Raw genomic sequence first — 20067 nt, forward strand, 5'->3', positions numbered from 1 at the left:
GTAGCTAGAAGCCAGGATGCCTGGATCCCGGGACCAGGATTCCAGGAGCCTGCCATCAAAGTAGCGCAAATTTGTAACGGTAATTTAGCTACGGCATCCATCGGATTTCAGCTCTGGGGGATGAGTACTAAGTAGCCTGTTCCATATTTCACGCAACGACTACAAAACAGACATGACCACGCCCCGTTGGTGAAAACCCAGAGTTCTTGGCTCCCTGCCGCCCTTGGGGCACCACCCACTCTGCCCCATTTCCCAACTGCCCCATCCATTAGACGCCAAATTGAATTAAATGTAAAAATCTTTTGCACGCAATTGAGAAATGGAAAAGTGCAAAATAAATTTATAGACATAAATATGAAAAGAGCGAAAGATGCCGGACAAGGGGGAAATACTTTTCAGGACTTTTTTACGACTTCCATAGAAATTAAAATGCCATTTAATGCTGGTGGAATATAAATTAAATGACCGCATTTCGTTGGCGTTTTATGTTTATATCCTACGGTGTCCCTGGCTCTGATTCTGCCAAAGTGAAGCTCTGGAAAAGCCCTGGAAAAGCAGCTAGTCGATTTGCCGGTAAATTGAATTGGCATAAAGGCAAGCCGAAACTGAAAGTTCTGGCCAATCCCCCAATTTGTGCTCCCCAGCCAATCCAATCGACGGTTGTCTGGTTTTATGGCTGAAAATTTATACTCGCATTGTCTGCAACTCGGCCGGAGTCAAAAACCGTGCCGCATTTGTACTGTAGTTCGATTCGGCGGCATGGGTGGATACTCAGTTGGCAATTGTTTATGCCATTTAAATTTGTTATGCCCATTTTATGTCTCTTTGTGGTTTTAATGCCAAACTTTTATTTATGTCTTTCCCTTGCTTGAGTCGTTGGTCACGCCAATTGCATTTGATTAGGTTTTTTTGTTTGCTTAGTTGCCGGCCGTCGATTACTGTCCCGGATAAGCAAAGAAACATGAGTAATTCCACTTGGGCCTGGCAGAAATATTTTTGGCAAATTAATTTCAGAGCGATACGTACTTAGTCGAGAAATAAAAAGTTGGTTTATTGAGTGCAATAAGCTGGAATGACTCAATCATGTCCCTGGACACAAAATTAGATGGAGATGGCCATCCGAATTTACCTGAGTACCTGTGTAAATTACTTATTGCAGTTGGCACTGAGATATGGCCAGGTACAGGAGTAACCGGTTGTGTTGATTTTGCGACATTTAAGAAGATTTATGGCCACACCTCGCCTGCAAATGGCCGCCCAACTCGAGAGTTGGCTTAAACGGGAGTTGCAACGGTTGGCACGGAGGCTGGCATGGGGAGCACGGGGGCAACAAGAAGAAGATTCGAGTTGGGCAAATTGCCGAAAGTCATTAAGTTTGCGCATCGGTGCAACAGCAATGAGATTTCCTCACCTGCAACTGGGTCTTGGGGTCAGGCAACAGCGGAAGGCGGAAGGGCAGAGGCGGGAGCGACTTAAAGGGCTCATTTTTATGCAATCCCCAGTCAAGGACCCAAGGAGCAACCCAACTTCTTGTGCGGCTCTTTCTCTGGCTGAGACTGGGACTGAGAATGGGGCTGCCATAAATATAATTACAGTTTCATTTCCGTTTCAACTCGAAAATGGGAATTTGGCAAGCAGGCGACGACTTGGCTCAGACTCTGGCAACACGTGGCGTATGAGTAATGCATGGCCTTCAACGAGAGGCCATCTGCTCGCAAATTGAACTCCACCACTGCATAGCAGATGTATTAAGAGGGTAACCATTGTACATACATTAACATTAAGATTGCAGATAATCAATACACTAGTCTTGTTTTGTAAAAAATATATTAACATTTGTGTTTGGATGTATGTACAAAATAAGGCATTAGACGCTTTTAAAGAAGTAGTGTGAGCAGTTGAGTGAGTGAGTATCAGTATCAAGTATTATACTTCAAGCTCTATCGAACCAGCCTGAAACCCATGTAGATACAGACGGCCAGGCAGCAGCACAAGAAGCTGCATCGCACTTTTTCCCCATCCAGTGTGCCCCGATGATCGCAGAGCATCAGGTGAATAAGGTGCCGGATGAAACCGATGGGGGAGCGTTGAGTGACCAGAACTTCTTCGCCCTCCAGCCGCTCGTCTTCATCCTCGCTGGCTTCGCGCAGGGGCACCTTGCTCATCAGCTCCACAATTTCATCCCGCACACCCGGCGGCAAACCTTCCTCTAGGTAATTGATGGTGTTTAGCTCCAGCTCGTGCTCCGCCTCTCTCTCGCGGGTCCGCTCCGCCGCCGGGATCGGCTGGAACTGGATACCCTGGCTGGGGCCTGCCACGGTCTGCCACCCCTGCCAACGCCAAAACCAACGGAAGGGTGACGCCCAAGATATCCTTTCGGCGGGTCGTGAAATGGGCTCCATGGGAACCAGAATGGGAAAATCGTGGTAAATGGATGGACTCTCCATGCTCGCGAACTCGACGCGAGGTGGAGCATTCGAATGGGTCGCGGGACGGACAAAGTTCTCCACCGGACGCAGATCCTCTCCAACGGTAGAGTGAAGTTTCTTGTCTAGCCGAAGATTACAGAAGGAGCGCTCTGACAGCGTGTCCCGCTCCGACTCATGGCTGCTTTGGTAGTCCGAGTCCTCCAGAGGATCCCCTATGGAGGCTTCATCTTCAGAGTCTAGGTATCTATTATGATTCTGGTAGGAATCTTGATACATATCTAGCATATTCTGATTATCCTGACTTTGGCTTGTCTCCCCATGAGCAGCCTCATTGGATGTTATTGTATTCTTACCCGAACTAGTGGTTTCTTCACCGCCACCCTGGAACCGCCGCAGTGTCTCGCCAATCTTCACACTGTACTGCCGTGCCGTGTTTAGGGAGAAGGGCATCTGGAAGCCCAGGATGTTGGGACCGCGATCCGAACTATCGCAGGGTCTGTACCGACTGGGATCGATATGCCGGTTAGACCGAGGCGAAGTCCTTTCGTTGAAGGACCCCGGAGTTGGCCAGTACGTCTGCGGCGGAGGCGACTGGACCTCTGGCACACTGAAGTTCGTATAATGTTGCTGGGGCGGCGGCTTAGACCTGGGATTGTCGTAACTCAAACGAATCTGTAGCTCCCTGGCGTACTGCTCCTTAGCCCGAATCTTGGCCCTCTCCCCGATCAGAGCCACGTGCAAGTTCCACTCGGCCAGGCGCCGATTTTGACGAGTGATCGGCCCAATGTCGATGTTGTGGCTCTGGCACATTATGGACAGCTGCGGATCGGATAGCTGCTTAATATCCTCGTATATGGGACGTAAAGAATGTTTGGGTATCATGGTGATGGCGGATAGAGCATAATTTAATTAAAACAAAATAACTGAGAATTTTAAACGGAACTCTTACAAACTTGGCTCTAACAAACTAGTGTTTGCCTAAAAGTATTTCCAGGCATTCTAGCTTGAAAAAGGGTTCTGTCAGTATTCTGAAATCAAAATTCCGTGGCTATTTATATGTGTTTTCTGTTGAGAAGTAGGGAGGCTGTGGCTGTAGGGTTCTCCTAGAGTGTATATAAGAAATATAGAGTTTGTCTTGAGGGTTTTCCCATGACAAACTCTTTATTGGAAAATAAATCACAACTTTCGGTGCTATGGAAACGAACCTGACAAACGAAAAAGTTGAAAAGTCATCGAGATTTTCTGCTACTTTGTTTCTATTTTATTTTATTTTATTTTGTTTTGATGACCTGGCTGCATTTCCCAGCTCAAATGTAAAGTTTTTCTTCCGCCATTCGGTGTCCCCCTTTTGATGGGCCCCCAATTCGATATTTGTGGAGCTTTGTTTTTCGTGATGGCCTTTTGTTTGTTATTTTTTCTGGAAAGAGTCGGTTTATGGATAAGGGTCTGGCATGGGTAGGCGGAAAGTACACACAGATGGGACCCTGGATAGATCAAAGCAATGGTAACTTTGGGGGGTACAAGGGCTCCCCTTTAATAGAGCTACAACTTTAGTGTATTTTTATGACAGGTTGGGAAATTGTTGCAAATAAAATATCTAATTTGCTTAGATTTACCTGCTTTGTTAAAAAATGTGAAGGGGAGTAAATAAATTTACAGAAGTTTTAATTTGAACTTAAACTAAATCTAAAACTTGGTATGAGAAAAAAAGTAAACAATTTTTAAGATATATATTTTTTAAATGCTAAGGTTCTAAGCCAACGCCACCTATCTTAAACCCGACAAAAGCTATAGAAGTTATGGCCGCTTTTGGAAGCTTTTATTTGGTTGTAAACCCTGTAGGCCAGTGGCTCTATAACCTTTGAGGCAGTTACCAAGTCAAAGTAATTGTTTTTCAAAAAACACCAAGAGCTCTTGTAATATTCATAAAGATTTATTAGTAAACATATATTTAGACTACACACAACTACAAACATTTTTAGATGATTCGTAACCTAAACAATTCTTCGGTTCTTATTCGTCAAACTTTATTTTTGCAGAAAGCATGGCAAACATTTTAATAATCTTATGGCTTTTGTATTTAAATATTTTTATGTTTGGCTTTTTCTACCAATATGACCTAATTTAAGTTTTAGTTTTTTTCGTTTTTGTTTTGTTTTGCATAAATGTAATAAATAATGTGTTACGTATATAAATTGAATGGCTGTCTGATTATTGCAGCGCTCTATTATTGTCATTCAAGAATTTGTTTTCCACGCTTTAAATATAAATATTTTGCATAAAGATTTATGTATGTATACTTAAGCTATTAAGTATTTACAAAGCTCAACTATGAACACGAACTTGTAACGGCAATAGAAATTCTGATTCTGATTCGATTTAATTTTCTTTTGGCTTGTATGGCATTAGACATTTATTGGCTATTGCTAGTTTCCTATTCGTCTTTTTGTTTTTGTTTTTCAGATTTGAAATGTTTGGATTCTAGGTCTGAACACTGTATATAGAATAACTTTAAAGAAATACTAGTTACGAATCTCATGGATCTCAACAATTTGCGACCTAAAAAATGCGATTTCTTGGCTTTGCTTGCTTTGACTTAACTTTTGTGTCGTTTCGCTGTTAATACTAATCATATGGGAGAATGTAATGCAAATTTGAACTCAATATAATTTAATTATATTTAAAAATTATTTACACCATGAAAGTATCTCTAATTTAGACGATAAATGTTCTTTTGTTTTCGATCTTAAATCATATGTATATTCTGTGCTTGCTGCTGTCTCGATTTAATTTATTCTTGGGAAAAACAAACTAGTTAACGAATATGTCACTTAAATTCGTTGCTGGCTTAGTACTTGTACTCTGGCAGTCCCCCGGCCCCGTGCCCAAGGGATCTGCTTCAAATTAATCAATCTGGAAATTAGATGCGACTTGGTCACCCATAATTATCCGCAAACAAACGTGATGCATCCACCCCAGCCTGTCACCTCTTCAGCAATGACCCACTTAAAACTCCACATCATCGTCGTCGTAGTCATCGCTGTCGCTGTCGTTGCTGGGGAGGATGTGGAAACATGCCCACAGTCGGGCCATGTCCACTCATCGTTTGCGGTTATAGGCGCCAAGCGAAGACTGCCTTCATTCCTTCATCTCGTGGCCATTGGCCCCCAGCTCGAGGAGCTCATGGGGCTCGGCATTAATCTGTTGGGAGGAGATCTATTGTTGAATTTAAATACAAATATAGCTAAAGGTCCTGAGAACCTGGACTTACCCTGTCCACACTGGCCAGATCGTTCTTTGACAGATGATTAACCAAAATTGTGCCCAAGGCGTCACACATCACGTTGATGGTGGTACGGAAGCGGTCGCTAATAGGGGAAGAATTTTTAAATACATCCATTAAGATGATTTCTTTTCTCAAACTTACAGTAACCAATCCACAGCTATGATGAGGGATACATCCTTTGGCTCCAGACCCACTGTGTCCAACACCATGACCATGGTGACCAGACCAGCCTGGGGGATTCCGGCAGCTCCGATCGATGCCGCGGTGGCTGTTATGCTCACGGCCACAATGGTGCCAAAGGAGTAGCTCATCTCACGGTACTGGGCAATGAAGAGAGCAGCCACGGCCTCGTAGAGTGCGGTTCCGTCCATGTTAATGGTGGCACCGACGGGAATGACGAAGCGAGTGACACGCGGATCGATACCCATGCTGTCCAGACATTTGATGGTCAGGGGCATGGTGGCCGAGCTGGATCCAGTACCGAATGCCGTGGCCAAGACCTGACTCAGTTTGGCAATAAAGCGGTAGGGCAGACGTCGAGTTCCCAGGAAGAAAATCACAGCAATGGTGCCTGTTGAAAATGGCAATATCCATATTGAAGAATTAGAATAAAGTTTTATTTTCTGAATCTTACCAAAACCATGCAGGAAAAGACCGATCATGACCGTGATGAAGTACCATCCCAAAGACTGTATTGTTGCTGCTATCGATTCCATTTCAATAATTTTGGCGGCAATCAGGAAACCCACTCCAAGAGGAGAAATCCTAAAGAGATTAATTATTAAATAACTAGCATTATTCAAATTTGTTTTGGATTACTTACCAGATCACCCAGGAAGTGATAGTCATCATAGCTTCGCTCAAGGTGGTAAAGAAATCCTGGAGCAGTTGACCCTTTTCCCGCATTCTGCCTATGGTGGTACCCAGAATAACACTGAACATGACCAAACCCAAGACATTGGAGCCCTCGCGTTGAGCCGACTTGAATTCCCAGTTCTCCATGGGCTCTGAAGAGAATATCAATGATATTTAATATTTAGGCTTCCTTGAAGTTCCAAGAAACTTACGTGCTGGGCTAATGGTGGTGTTCTCATAGATCTCAGTGCGGTGCTAAGAAAGAAATAGGTTTTCAATATTATTTTTTTGGTTAAGCACCTTGGGTTAATTAATATTAAAGCTATTTAACTTGCTCAACTCACTGATAATCGAAAAAGACATGTTTATGGGCTTTGTCTGAACTCTGAGACCACAAAAAGTTCACCAGTGACGTGTCAACAAAAAATTCCCATCCTCCCATCTTCTGTGGCGATTTTGCAATAATATTTTCCATATTTGTTTCATTGGAAGGTTGGACTTGCATTAGCGAAAGTCGACGTTGTTTTTTATTCCCCTTCATTGAGTCAACAATAATCTAATTGTGCGCATGAATATTCATTTGGTTGCCTACCTACATCAACATACTACACGGACAATGTATAATAAATAGTATATGTAAGCATATAATTATATATTTATGTGGAGGTACAATGTCCACATATCTGCCACACAGGCACAGCTAAGTACTTTGATTCAATTTGCGTCTGGGGTCTCCTAAATCGTGCTGATCTGACCACTCTGATACTCATTCACGTTCTCTGGCTGTCTGTCACCGTACTATATATGCGATAATTGAAATTTAAGCACAGACCCAGGCACATATTCACAGTCACACCGGAGCGAAGCACTCGCTGGCCAGTCCCCCTTCTTGATGCTGGATCGTAATTGAAATTGCGGTATCCCTATCATGACAGTTTTGATTATGTGTCGCGCTTTGTTTCAATCAAAATCACACCAAACCGCAAAGAATTGAATAATTGCTACCGCTACCACAGATATATGTATTTTTCTATTCGTTTACTTTGGCCCACAGTGCGTATGCTTGATGCAAGTGGAAGGGGCAACTCACCTGGAACATGGTTGACTGAATAATGTTGTCCGTGAACATGTTTCTATTTAGAAGAAAATAAAATTAATCAGCTATAGATAATAAATCGTTTAATAATCACGTACCGCACCAGATCCATTAGGGTATCGGGAGTGAGCACCTTGGAGGCCTTGTCAATGCTCTCCGTCTGGGTTTCCACGATCTTGGCTCCCTGGCCGGGACGCAGTGTGGTCACCAGACAAATGCCCAGAATGACGGCCGAAATGGTGGTCACAAAGTAATATGTGATGGCTCTGGAATATAGAGGTTTCTTTTTGTAAAGGTATTTAATAACGAGGTTTCTTTTAGCTCACCTGGTGGCAATTTTGCTGGACATGCTCAAGTCCAGGCCACCAATGGCACTGGTAATCGAAGACACCAACAAAGGCACAATCAAGCACTTCAGCATTCTAGAGTTATAGATTTTTAATTGGTTTTTTGAGACTGACTTTCCTATATCTTTTACTCACCTCAAGAAGATCTCTCCGGGGAAGGATATGTACATGATCTCACGCTTCGTCCACTCCCCTGTGCTGTTCTTGATGATGAAGCCAACGAGTCCGCCCACAAAGACACCAATAACGGTGGCCATGGTGAGGACGTTCTCCTGCATGAAGGCCTTGAACTTGCTCTCATCCTGCTTGGGTCGCGTCATGGCTGCGGTCCTTTGTTTTTCTTGGGGCTAGGGTTATGCAACCCTGAATCCTCCTGGTAGCCCTCTACAAGCAGTCTTTGCGTTAGACCAAGGCAATACTCTGCCAGGAATAAAAAACTAAGTCAACAATTAAGTCACCTGAAAGTAAGGATTTGAGGATGAATAAGGATGTTTTGAATTCTCCTCGAAAAATCACCTAAGAAAAGCTCAACTTTTATTATCTAAAGTTTTTCTATAAGGAATTGAGATAGAAAACGAGTTCCATCCAGGGGACAGATGTTTTCGAGGGGGTTACTCTGTAGCGTTTCCTCCTCACGGGGCGACCAACGATCGACGACTGAGCTTTCGCACAACGCAGATATTTACAACCCCCGAAATGATTCGCATCGGGCAGCTGGGCTTTTGTGTGATTTATGGTCACCCCTTTGCCCTGGCGAGGGGTGTTACTTTTGACACGAAGCCGGACGGATGTTGTTCAAGGCTGGGCTTATTTCAAAAAATATATTTTTTTTTGAAAAATGCTTCTTTCGAGAGAGCGTGGCGGAAGGAAGTTTGATGTTTGGCAAACTCAAACATTGCCAAACAATTATTAAGCTGACGCCTGCCAGTTTCTCACTTGGCTTTGACACTTTATCACACAATGCACAAATGTGCTAAAAACAAACGAATTGCAACTCAATTAATCGAGGCGTTGGAGCAGCAATGGAAAACAAGTTCATCGGAAACGTGCCAAACAAATAAATTTACATAAACGATCCAACGACGACTAATAGAAACTAATTCCCTGTCTTGAGTGGGTGCAAGGGCGGAATGTAAACAGCACACGGAGATCAATATGATGCGATCCGATAAAGTCGGGCTTCATCTCGGGAAAGTGACCCAAATTGTCAGCCAAGCGAATCATGGTCATCGCCATATATCCTCTCAATTGGGACAACCATTCCGGATTAATCAACAAAATTGTTCGCACTTTGCAATTACTTGGCCAATTGTATTGCAATTGAAGTGACGGCAAGAATGAGATTGAGATCACTTTGGTCTAGTAATAGAATTAGATTAGAGTGACTAATAAAGTGACTAAAAACCCTTGTGGTGTTATTCCATTCCAGGAACTTTTTCCTTGAAAAGTTAAATGGTCTTTCTGAAGCTTAGATTCCAAACCATTTGTTAGTTAGTTGTAAAGAAATTAAGCGATAAACCAAGTACTTAGAATTAAAATAAAATGGTTTGTCTAAAGATACCTAAACAGCTTTTTCCAAACGCTTTTAGTAAAATTTATTGTAGGCATTTGTTTACTTTGTTTATTGGAACTTTTTTCCACCAATAAAATCATTAACAAATTCTGAAACCAGTTTCAAGTAAATTTCCCTTAACCTGTAGCACCTAAAAAATTAAATTTTCCTTTAAATAAACAACATTTAAATCTCCACTATGAGATCACTGATGACAATTGTCTGGTGGCTCCACACCCTTTGGACAACAGATGCTATGATAATGCCATTATGTGTCTGATAGGCCCCTCGGTCGGGTATCTGCGGTTGTGCCTAATTGATGTAACTACAGAGTGGCTCGTCTCTGAGTGGATGATTGGCATGTGCCCAGGTCGACTGGGTGGATGGGTAACAGGTGTCTGTATATTCCATTGATATATGTAGAGGCCTTTGACGGAGAGCGCTCAATTTTATTTTCCGTACTTTGTCAGCCGTGTCATATCATTGAAAGGTACAGGGTGTTTAAATCGAATGGTTTTGGGTATTTTTCTGCCTTTGATTGAAAAGGGTGAGAGGTGGCTGGGCCAAGTTTAACTACCGATAAGAAATTAATTTGATTAATAAAAACCCGAGCAACTTGAGTGTGTACTTGGAGTGCAGTCGCGCACAGTTGCACTACAAAAACTAATTTATTTAGCAAGCCCCGTTTGGAAAACTGATTAAATCGCCGTTGTCTGTTTGGTTTAATTTTTATTCATATTTTTCACTTTGAACTTGACCGTGAGTAAGGCAAATCAAATTGTTTACATGCATATTTATACACTCGTATAGTATGTAGGCAGAAATTGCGTTTGTTTTTATAGAAAAAAAAATGTATTGCAGTTGTCTTTGAATTTCAATTGCAGCGGAAGTAGCATTGATCCATGGACGTCGCCATGGCAATATTCACATAATTAAAGTACATTGCCAAAAGGATGGTTTTCACCCGAAGCGGAAATGAGAAAAACTACCATTATTAAAGAAACGTGATAGCTCTTTTGACATCCACCCCGCCCGTGATCGTGGGTGAACTTGAAATCTTTGGCTTCGTTAGCGAGGCACTAAACCCCGAAGCTCTAATTGGCCCGAAAACGGGAGCTGCAGTTCCCAGCAAGTCAGATATATCATTTCATAAACATTCCATACGTGTGTTTATGGAAAATCGTCTCTTCGCCATCTTTTTTGTTGATTGGCAGGCAGTTTACATGATCGCAGCAGTCTATTATTGTTGTCGGTAGTCAAACACAAATATCTATATCTGAATAAGTGAACATATATCCAGAGATGCATACTAATTAACGTCATATAATCTGACTTATATAACGCGCTTTTACTACCCAACTAATTAATGCAATGCAAACTGTGTTCCTGAGAGCCCATGTTCGAGTTTCAGCCAATTCATTGTCAATGCAAATTGATTTGCATTGGGCGGGGGTGGGGTCAGACGAGGGGCTACGGGGAGGCGAAGGCTGACCCCACCCATTTGTCTTTTCCGATGTGAGGAAATTCATTAATAAAACGTAAGTCTGGGGAGGGGAGAACCAGTTGAAACTGACCCGATCTTGGCTAAATATGTCTGGTGGAGGCGGTTGTTGTTGTTGCATGTTAATGAAAAATATTATCACAATTTATGAACTTATAATTGCAAATTTCTTAAGAACTATAAAATAAGTTTAGGCTTTGATTTTTGATTAAAAATTCCTTAAGAAATGCTTAACAGGTTATAAAATCGACATCTTTTCATCTTTATGAAATAAAGTTTTCAAGCCAATGAATAATCATAATTTAAAAAAAAGATTACTTTATTAAATATATTTTTATGACGCTATAATCTCGACCTCTCCACGACGCAGTAATCTACAGACTGTCTGTCTGACTATCTCGAAACGGTAGCCCCACAATTTCCATAAACTTTTACTTTATCAAGATTTGTTCGAGTTCCGCAAAAAACCAAAGAGTTAAAAAAGCACGAAACTACATTTCCAGACTTTAAATCAAACTGATTCATTAATGGTTATCTGGCTGGTGATTCGGCAAAAATTAATCTAGGGAAATACTAAAGACAGACATGTGACACTCAAATATTTAAATTTTAAATATTATCTGTCTCATGCATTTCGCGGAATAATTTCTCTCGTTTTCGCTTACTTTTTCCTACTCGTGAGAGAACATAAAAGTATTTTGGTGCATCGCACAAATAAAGTGCATTGTGGGCTAAAAATAAAAATAATTAAAAAGAAAGCGAAAGACACATAACCGCGTAAACGGGCGGACACGCCCCCGTCGAGGCGTCGGTGGGCGCTCAATCAAGGTTAGTCGGGCGGCAATTCAGAATCTTATCAGTCTCATAAATCGGAAATTATTCACGCTTCTCTCTTGTGACCCGCGAAGAGTAAATCGATGATGATGAGAATTCAATCACGGCAGTCGATGTCTACCAATATGGTTTTATAAAATTTTTAATCCCGATTTTTAGGGAATTAATGCTAATACAGGATACCAGTAAACCCAATAAAAACTTACCCACCACCAGGAGGTATTTAAAGGTAAGAGGTACTAAGGAACCGAGTCCTTTTCCTTTATAAACTTTATAAAACTATAATATTTTTTAAAATATTTCAGCACTGCACATTATTGTCATTATATTATTTTTCTTGTAGTTTATGAATAGTTTTCTAGCAGTTTTCCGAAACACTTACTTTCAAAAGTATTCACATTTGCCGCAAGCTGGGCAACAGCTTTTGAAAAACCCTTTTTCGGGGCGGAGGATCGAATCGGATGGGTTCGAAATGGGATCGGGAGACGCGATGTCTCGAGCACGCGGCGATCGTGGGACTACTATATCTGTATATCACTCACACCGATCTGGTCTAGTCAGCCCTGCTGGCAACGCAGTAGAACCTGACTCGTCGGTTTGCAAAACAGTACTAAAACTAAATCGAAATCAAATTCGAATATAGTCAGCTACCGCGCAAATTGTTCTGCGGCAGCGACGCCAACGACGGCATCCGTCTCAGCGGGTGTAGTGTGTTTGTGTGTGTGTGCGGGGGGGGGTTGACTTTCATTCATCAAAAGCAGCTGTCGCTGCCGCAGCTTCAGCCTCTGCTAAGCTTGGTGGCTGCTGACTGCTGACTGCGCTGCTCTCACCGCATCTCACGTAACGTATACGCAGTGTAGGCCGCGTAATTTATCGTGCCTTGTTTCGCTTTCCTTTCCAGGAGTGCAGTGAAAAGGAGCTCATTATTGGCAGCTTCTTGGGTCCTACTTAGAAACGGCATCCTCCTCATTAGACGCTGCATTCTATAACGATTCTCTCTGATCAGCCTCATTTTGTTGTTAATTGCCTCCTGACACAAGGTTACCCACTCCGCTTTCCGCTACAAAAGAAAGCAAGTTTATCTCCAAATCTGGTTTATTACGACATAGCACCAACTTACCGGATAAGTGGGTCAAGTTTGTGCATTTAAATTGTGTCAAAGATCGCAACAAACCACCCCAAAAAGAATGATGATGCCAAACAATGGCCCTTACCATGGACTACTTGAACTTGATTGAGAGTAGACCCCGGGAATACAAAGGGATCGGCAAGAAAGTGGGCAAGATTTAGGACTTAGGTGACCGAAAGAATGTTAGTTGAGCATTTCCGGTTTCATATTCGCCCATAATAAATATCCGCAGCAGAAATATATAGTAATAAAAATCAGCAGCCCAGCTGCAGCTTGGTGCCTTTGATCCGCTTCAATTCGATTTGCCTTGGGGGCCAGTTCCAGTTCCATGCTGGTGGGAAATCGCTGTGGTGAGCTCTAACTGCGGAAGAGCAGGCCAGAGGATGGGATGTGGCTAAGTGGCACGCCGTTGACACCGCTGACCGGAGTCCCTAAACATAGACCGTCATCCACTTGCTGGTCCCAATTCGGTTGGATCGTCATATCTCTGGGGGAGAGGTGTGCTGAGCTGAGATTCGGATCGGCCATGGACAGCACACTCACACATTGGGACCGGAACTGTCGATCTTCATTTTTGACACTGGAAATTTCAGAAATCACACAAAATGTTGAGGTTGGATATGGGATATGTATGTTTTGCATATTATGATATATAAATACCTAAATAATTAGATACTTATCGGTGTTGGATGCGGATGAGCCTTTCGATGGGGCTCAAGGAGCAATCAAGCTGGCAGTGGCCTAATCTTTGTGGGTTTAACAGAATATAGGTACGAGGCAGCTTGTTAAGCAACTAAAATAATACTTTATAGTTATAGAAACTATTAGAAAAAGATCCCTTATAAATAAAATAATAAAAATTGTTTCATTGTTTTAGAAAAACTTAAAGCAATCAACGCCTCAAGCTTCTCCATAAATTAAACATATTTATTTTAATATTAGGTATTATTGATTAAGAATTTCAAGATCACAAATCAGATTTCTTTTAAAATTAAATGCTGTAACATTATCGATTCGATTCGATTCAGTTTCATGTTTGAAATGGCTAAATGGCAACATAAAATACTATAAAATTTGAATGGATAAAAGTAGTTATTCAAGGCGTTCTATTTCTTTGCAATCCTCTCCATTATGGCAACTACACCTGAAGGGTATACAAAACATACAAAATCTTATGTGTAGCTCTAGAGTCTAGACGCTATTTTAAAAGTAAGAGGTAAGATGTTAAAATGGCACCACTACAAATGGATGTATGAATGAAAAGTAAGATGTAGTTTCCAGAAGAATTAACTGCTACTGATAATGATGATGTTGTTGTGGTTATTGTTGTTGTTGCAGCAACAGTTGTTTTGGCAGCAACCACCACCACCAATACATACAGGCAGCGGTAGCAGCTGCCGGATGGGCATTCCTATGGGCATGCTTGTATGTAGGTATGTATGTGTATCAGAAGTTGCTGCGCCTGTGCTGTTTCTGCTTCGACTGGTTGTGGTGCCTCCTCTAGTCCTCCGTCTTGGGGCGTCGAAATAGCAGGATATGTGGCTCTGGCTTGTGGATCATGTAGTGGATCCAACCGCGCGACTGCTGCACCCCGATGGACCGCCACTCGGCCTCCGTCATTAGATGCGTCTTGGGTACCATCTTCACCAGTTCCTTTGGCAGAACCACATGTCTGTCCAGGCGATGGAGGGGAGAGAGGAGTGGGGATATTTTACAGTTGCTCCACTTTTGGACGTTCGCCAGCTTGCGGCCGGCACTCACCTGTACTCGAACTGCTCATCGTAGTATTTGTCTGAATAGTAGATGTCCTTGCTCATGGTGGGCGCTTCTTTTGTGGGATAGTCCGGCGATCGCTAATAAGTTTCTAGAATTCCCAGGAATGTGCAAAAATGCGGCGTCTCTCTACGCAGCCGGGTGAAAGCGGCTTCTTCGGCTAGCTCTTTTTTTTCAGCTTCTATGCAAGGATGGATTATTTACCACTACTTTTACTGTTTCCTCGCGTGCAATTCTATAGTTTTTATAATAACAAACGCTTTTGCGACAGCAATTTACGTTTACGTTTATTTTAAATCAGAAAAAAGTGACGCGGTCAGACAGTGTTAGACAACTCACTTTAGAATTTTTCGATAGACCTGGCTATTTTCAAGCTGCTGGCTAGAGTTTTAGCTATTTATCGATAATTTTTTTGCGTGCGATAGTTAGCAGCTTAATTTTTTTTTATCAAAAACGCTATTTGGCAGTTATTACTAAATGTATTGATTAAATTCTTGTTTCGAAAAAGATTATATTACCGTTTTTGTAAAAAAACGAGAACTGGTTTTAAATGCTATCATGTTAGACATGGTATTCTTACCATTCTTACCAGGTTTTTATTTTAAAATATTGTTTTTAAAATAAGTATCAAAAGAATTAATCAATAATGCGCAGCTTCAAAAGTTAAAGTTTAAATGGTATCCCGCCAAAATATAAAAGTTTACCAACACTAGAGTTAGTCTGTTCTGCCTGACGACAGAGGGCGCTATATAAAGCGTTATAATTCAAATATATTTGTAAAACTCCTTTCTTATTGTATTTATTAAATATGTTATGCTTTTAAAAGATAACTATTGATAAAAATAAAAACGTTATTTATTAAGTAATCTAATTGCAACCTATGATTATTGCAGAAGAAACCTGTGACCACTTGCTTGCTTTCCCACACACCCAACCCAACTGTCAAGCATAAATACTCCGTCCGAATTGTCTGACCATTCCCTTGCGCCCCTGCCACGCCCCCTGTCCACGGGGAAGCCCTTAAAAGGCTGCCCGCACAGACACATAAATTCTCCCAAAATGCGAAAACGGAAGGCGAGGCGTTGGCTCTCAGCTCGTGCGAAATCTTACATAAATTTTGTGGTGCGGACAACACACAAATGGAATGAATGCAAGGAACTTCCCAAAACCAGGAAAACCAATAAAAAAAATGAACAAAAAATGGTGGTGCAATGCATTTAGTTAACGGTGGGAACACTTAAGGATGGCGGTCGTAGTACTGCGCCGGAATGAAGACCCAGTTCTTGGCCAGGTCATTTATGGCTTCCTGCATTAAACGGGAAACAATTTCCATAATGTGGCTGGAAAGAAAAATTGAATAATTAATTTAAATAAATTAAATTTATGGATATTCAATGAGAGGAAATTAAGGCTTAATAATTGGGAACTTAGCGTAAACTAAAAGTAAACTAAGAGTACTAAAAGAAACTAGAGTTTTTGAAGAATCTGTGTACTCTTTTTAATTCAAAACCATTCCATTTTCTCTCATATTTTAGTTTAATAAAAATATTAAAATTGATTCTACTTACTTTCGATCCACTTCTAAGGTATTGTCCGGATTTTGTTCTACTTCCGAGGCAATCACCTGCTCATATGTCTTCACAGTCCTGGCCCGCTTCCGCTCCGCGTTGATGCGCATGAACTTGGACTTGCTGAGATATTTCCAGAAGAGCTTCTCAAAGATGGTGATCCGCTGGTCAATGGCCATGCTGAGCTCTATGACCTCGTTGGAGGTTAGCTTGTTCTTGGCCATTAGCCGGGAAATGGTCTCTTTGCGTTCTGCCTCCTTCCGCTGCTCCTCGAGCATGGCGTGCGACAATACTGGCGCTGGTGGTGGTCCGTCCCCGCCGGCTCCTATCGCTGATGGGGATCTGACAGTGGATCCGGGAGGAATCCCACGACCAAACTGGCTGCAGGGCACCGGACCGGCTGTGGGATCAATCTTGTCGGCAGCATCCAAGTCATCTGTGGCCTCCGAGACGGGCTTCACAAGGGAGCGGATGTTTAGGTGGAGATAGACATGCTCCACGTAACTATCCTCCTTCCACTTGGGGTCGTCAATGGACTCAATCTCCGCCAGCTCCTGCTTGGCGATCAGGGTGGCACGGTCCAGAATGCGATGCACTTCCAGCACAATGGGAATGCGCCGAAAGTGCACCAGGCGGTCGAAAACGGACACCTTGATCTCACAGAGCTTCGAGTGGTGACCCTTCAGCCGGAAAATTGGAGGATTGAAGACCACCGAGAAGAATTCATTGATGATATAGCTGGGAATCGGAAGAAATATATGTTTTGTCTCTAAAGTTGGTAATGCTTTACCTCTGCCAGCGGAACTCCATGCACTTTTGTCCGTAATTGTGGACATTAACCAGCTGAGTCCGATCCTCCCGCAGGCAGACCTCGAAGTTGACTCGGTTGGGATAAATGACATGCAGGAAGTCGACACACTCCCGGTCCTTCAGAGGCATATCCGTTTCCTCCTTGTCATCTGACAGGACTCCCCTAGCCTTGATCTTGTAGCGAGCCTTGGAGGTTTCAAAAGAAAGAAGTAATTCTGCCTAAAAGAGTTAAATTATTAAAAAAGTCACATAATACTATTTCCAAACACTTACCTCATTCTCGTAGTCCAGAGGACGATAGTCCACCAGTAGGGGCCACACACTTTGCCTCGGAACGGTAAGACTCATGTTGAGCAGCTTCATACCCCGATCCCTCGAAGAAAACGAAAATGTAAGGTGCTGCATAGTGATATTCTGCACCCAAATGGGTTGGGTCACATGGTAGTAGTTTCTAATGTTTACCGGAATGAGTTCCTTGGTAAGAAGGCATTTCTCGGGGTCAAAGGCCGAGATCTCTAGCTTGAAGTGCCAAAGAAACTTCCGCCCATCGTCAGTGCTGGAAATATTAAATATAATATAGTATTTTAGGGATTAGAGGACTATTAGTATCCTTACTTGACCTCATAGGTGAGTAGGTGCTCACCGTAGAGGAAAAAGTAGGCAGTAACCGTAAGAGCCACCACTTCATCGGGCTTGATTTTCATGGCCTCCTGGTTAACCTGGAGCAGCCGTCGATGTGGGCAGTGGAAGAGCTGGCGGAACTGATTGAATCCCACTCGAGTTTGCAGCAGCTGGCATTGGCAGTTTTGTAGGCGCTTCAAGGTAAGACCTAGATCCTTGTCGGAGAGATTCTTCACCCAGAAAATCATCTTCAGGGGCTGGCTGTGGATCTGACGAATGGGAACGGCAATAGTGTGTTCATGTTGTCCACGGTTCGAACGTAATTTTCGGTTTAATCTGAAAAAGGGGTTTCAAGTAGTGGATAATCTTTAATATGTTTTCAAACAAACCCTGGTATATCAAAGTTCTCCCAATAGAATATCTTCAGGATTGGAGGTCTGACTATGGTTAGGTTTTCGATCATTAGTTTTTGGTAGATGGGATTGGGCCTGATACCGCCGCCGCAGGGCAGCTTGGGCTTCTCGAAAAAATCCTCAGTCATCTTGTATATAAAAATATAACTACTATTTACACTTATGAGACGCACACACAAAATGCTACTTTTCAGGAGAGTTGTATGTGTTTTTGGTGGAAATTTTTAATGAAAAAGTTTTATAAATAAAGTGCCAAGTTAGATCCAAATTTAAAGTTTCAGCATTCACAGACATTTTCTTTTTTTTTTGGGGATTCTCGAACCTCATAACTCTTGTTGTATTCGTGACCTTATAGAATATTCCATGCTGGCACTCCTTCTGTGTGGCCAAGGAATAAAAAATCGAGGTCCTGAAATGCAAAGTGAGTACCTGGGTGCACACATGCGTGTGCGAGTCCTTCGATAATCCTGTGTGCAATTCGTTTTTGTTTGTGAATTGACAAAGTGCCAAAGGCCAAGCGGGTGGGCAGCACCAAAGGAATAAAAAAAAGAGCAAGAAAAAGACATTAGTGGCCCAGAGAGCCTGCGAAAAACAAACCTCCTGCCGGGACCTCAAGCTCCGCCACACGCGCACTTGCTTTATTGGTGTTCTTGGCCATGTTTGTAAATATGTTGGTATGGATGTATTTTTGTATTTCTGTAGATGTGTTGGGGTATGGTAGGGTGTTGGAGTGTGTGTACATTGTGTGCCTACACGTGTGACTGCAGTTGAGCTTCATCGAGGAAACATCGTTTACAGTTAGAGGACTGACAATGGCAAAGGTGAAAGACCAACGGCAATTAAAGTACAGTAGAGACTATATTCATGAACCGATTCATACGGAGGGGCGATAGAACTAGTAAGACTTCCATTAGATTTTGGAAAGGAAACTATAACCTAAACAAAAAGGGACTAATAGTGGGTTTAATAGATAGATACCCACTATAGATACTACTAGATATAATACGTACAATAGATAGAAACTATAATAACCCTTGCATACCTATACAAAAACCTTTCTATGCCTATTGTCCTGGCAAACTTTGATCCTGACATCCATGTCTCAATCGCACTTGATCGTCATTCACACATCGTTCTCACTGTCCTCGCTGGAAACTACAACCTGTGTGCATCAATCACGACCTTTGACAGCCACGCTGCCACGCTTATCAGTCATGTCCTTTTCGCCTCTCCACCCCAGATCCAGTCACTGCATCTCAGCCATCGGCACTCCTTCCTCGAGCCATCAGCAATCTGGCATAACAATGGCGGAAAATGGTCTATGACCAGAATACGGCAATCCAAGAATACCAGTCAGCTGCAATTGTCGATGCGCCCTCTTTAACGCCCTTCGTCCTTTTTGAGTGACTTTTCTATGAGTGTTTCACTCTTGCCACTTGTTCCACAGGACTCGTATCGTTTTGCTGCCACATGTTCCAGCTCATTTTCGCCATGAGAGCCAAGTTTATGTTTTAAGCAAATATTTTCCAATTTTTTTTTGTTTTGTTTATGTTGTCTGAACAGTTGGCCAGCGACAACTTGTTGGCCAATTGTTGTGGTTGGACTTTGAGATGCCTAAAGTTTCTTTTTTTTCAGAGGATTGAGGATGTCGGTAGTGTCGCAAGTCCCTTGATGGGACCAAGTCCCTGGCTGTGCATAATTATGCCTTAATTTGCAGCTTCAAGCCCGCCCCAACTAATTACAACAAAAAAACAATTTCAGCTTTCGTTGCTACTTTTTGGCAATTAAAAACTTTTTATGCAAGACATATTTTTTATTTTTTTTTGCCATTTTAGTAGCATTTCACCCTTAAC

At 42.3% G+C, this 20067-nt stretch overlaps 4 protein-coding genes across 5 annotated transcripts; all 4 read right to left on the reverse strand.

Moving 5' to 3' along the window:
- Window positions 1-1810: 1810 nt before the first annotated feature.
- Window positions 1811-3596, reverse strand: LOC108124324 (uncharacterized). The gene has a single exon (XM_017239937.3). It carries the CDS (start codon window positions 3309-3311, stop codon window positions 1941-1943), a length of 1371 nt encoding a protein of 456 aa, XP_017095426.2. The 5' UTR covers window positions 3312-3596; the 3' UTR covers window positions 1811-1940.
- Window positions 3597-4341: 745 nt separating this feature from the next.
- On the reverse strand, window positions 4342-12502 carry Eaat1 (Excitatory amino acid transporter 1). Of its 2 annotated transcripts, none has more exons than XM_017240348.3 (11): window positions 12283-12502; window positions 8149-8471; window positions 7993-8088; window positions 7765-7932; window positions 7661-7703; window positions 6783-6825; window positions 6539-6722; window positions 6350-6480; window positions 5857-6286; window positions 5701-5797; window positions 4342-5630 (listed from the first exon to the last, which is right to left on the reverse strand). In XM_017240348.3, exons 2-11 carry the CDS (start codon window positions 8331-8333, stop codon window positions 5568-5570), a joined length of 1440 nt encoding a protein of 479 aa, XP_017095837.1. In that variant the 5' UTR covers window positions 8334-8471; window positions 12283-12502; the 3' UTR covers window positions 4342-5567. The 2 variants fall into 2 exon arrangements, with proteins under 2 accessions (XP_017095837.1, XP_070133441.1); XM_070277340.1 differs by having other exon boundaries at window positions 4342-5645.
- Window positions 12503-13937: 1435 nt separating this feature from the next.
- Window positions 13938-15144, reverse strand: Cks30A (Cyclin-dependent kinase subunit 30A). The gene is made up of 2 exons (XM_017239931.3): window positions 14791-15144; window positions 13938-14701 (listed from the first exon to the last, which is right to left on the reverse strand). Exons 1-2 carry the CDS (start codon window positions 14844-14846, stop codon window positions 14530-14532), a joined length of 228 nt encoding a protein of 75 aa, XP_017095420.2. The 5' UTR covers window positions 14847-15144; the 3' UTR covers window positions 13938-14529.
- Window positions 15145-16003: 859 nt separating this feature from the next.
- Window positions 16004-18436, reverse strand: LOC108124320 (uncharacterized). The gene is made up of 6 exons (XM_017239934.3): window positions 18191-18436; window positions 17796-18137; window positions 17454-17736; window positions 17161-17399; window positions 16371-17108; window positions 16004-16142 (listed from the first exon to the last, which is right to left on the reverse strand). Exons 1-6 carry the CDS (start codon window positions 18340-18342, stop codon window positions 16040-16042), a joined length of 1857 nt encoding a protein of 618 aa, XP_017095423.2. The 5' UTR covers window positions 18343-18436; the 3' UTR covers window positions 16004-16039.
- Between the last annotated feature and the right edge of the window lie 1631 nt (window positions 18437-20067).

The sequence above is a fragment of the Drosophila bipectinata genome, chromosome 2L, assembly GCF_030179905.1.
Source record: "Drosophila bipectinata strain 14024-0381.07 chromosome 2L, DbipHiC1v2, whole genome shotgun sequence".
Taxonomy (NCBI): Eukaryota; Metazoa; Arthropoda; class Insecta; order Diptera; family Drosophilidae; genus Drosophila; species Drosophila bipectinata.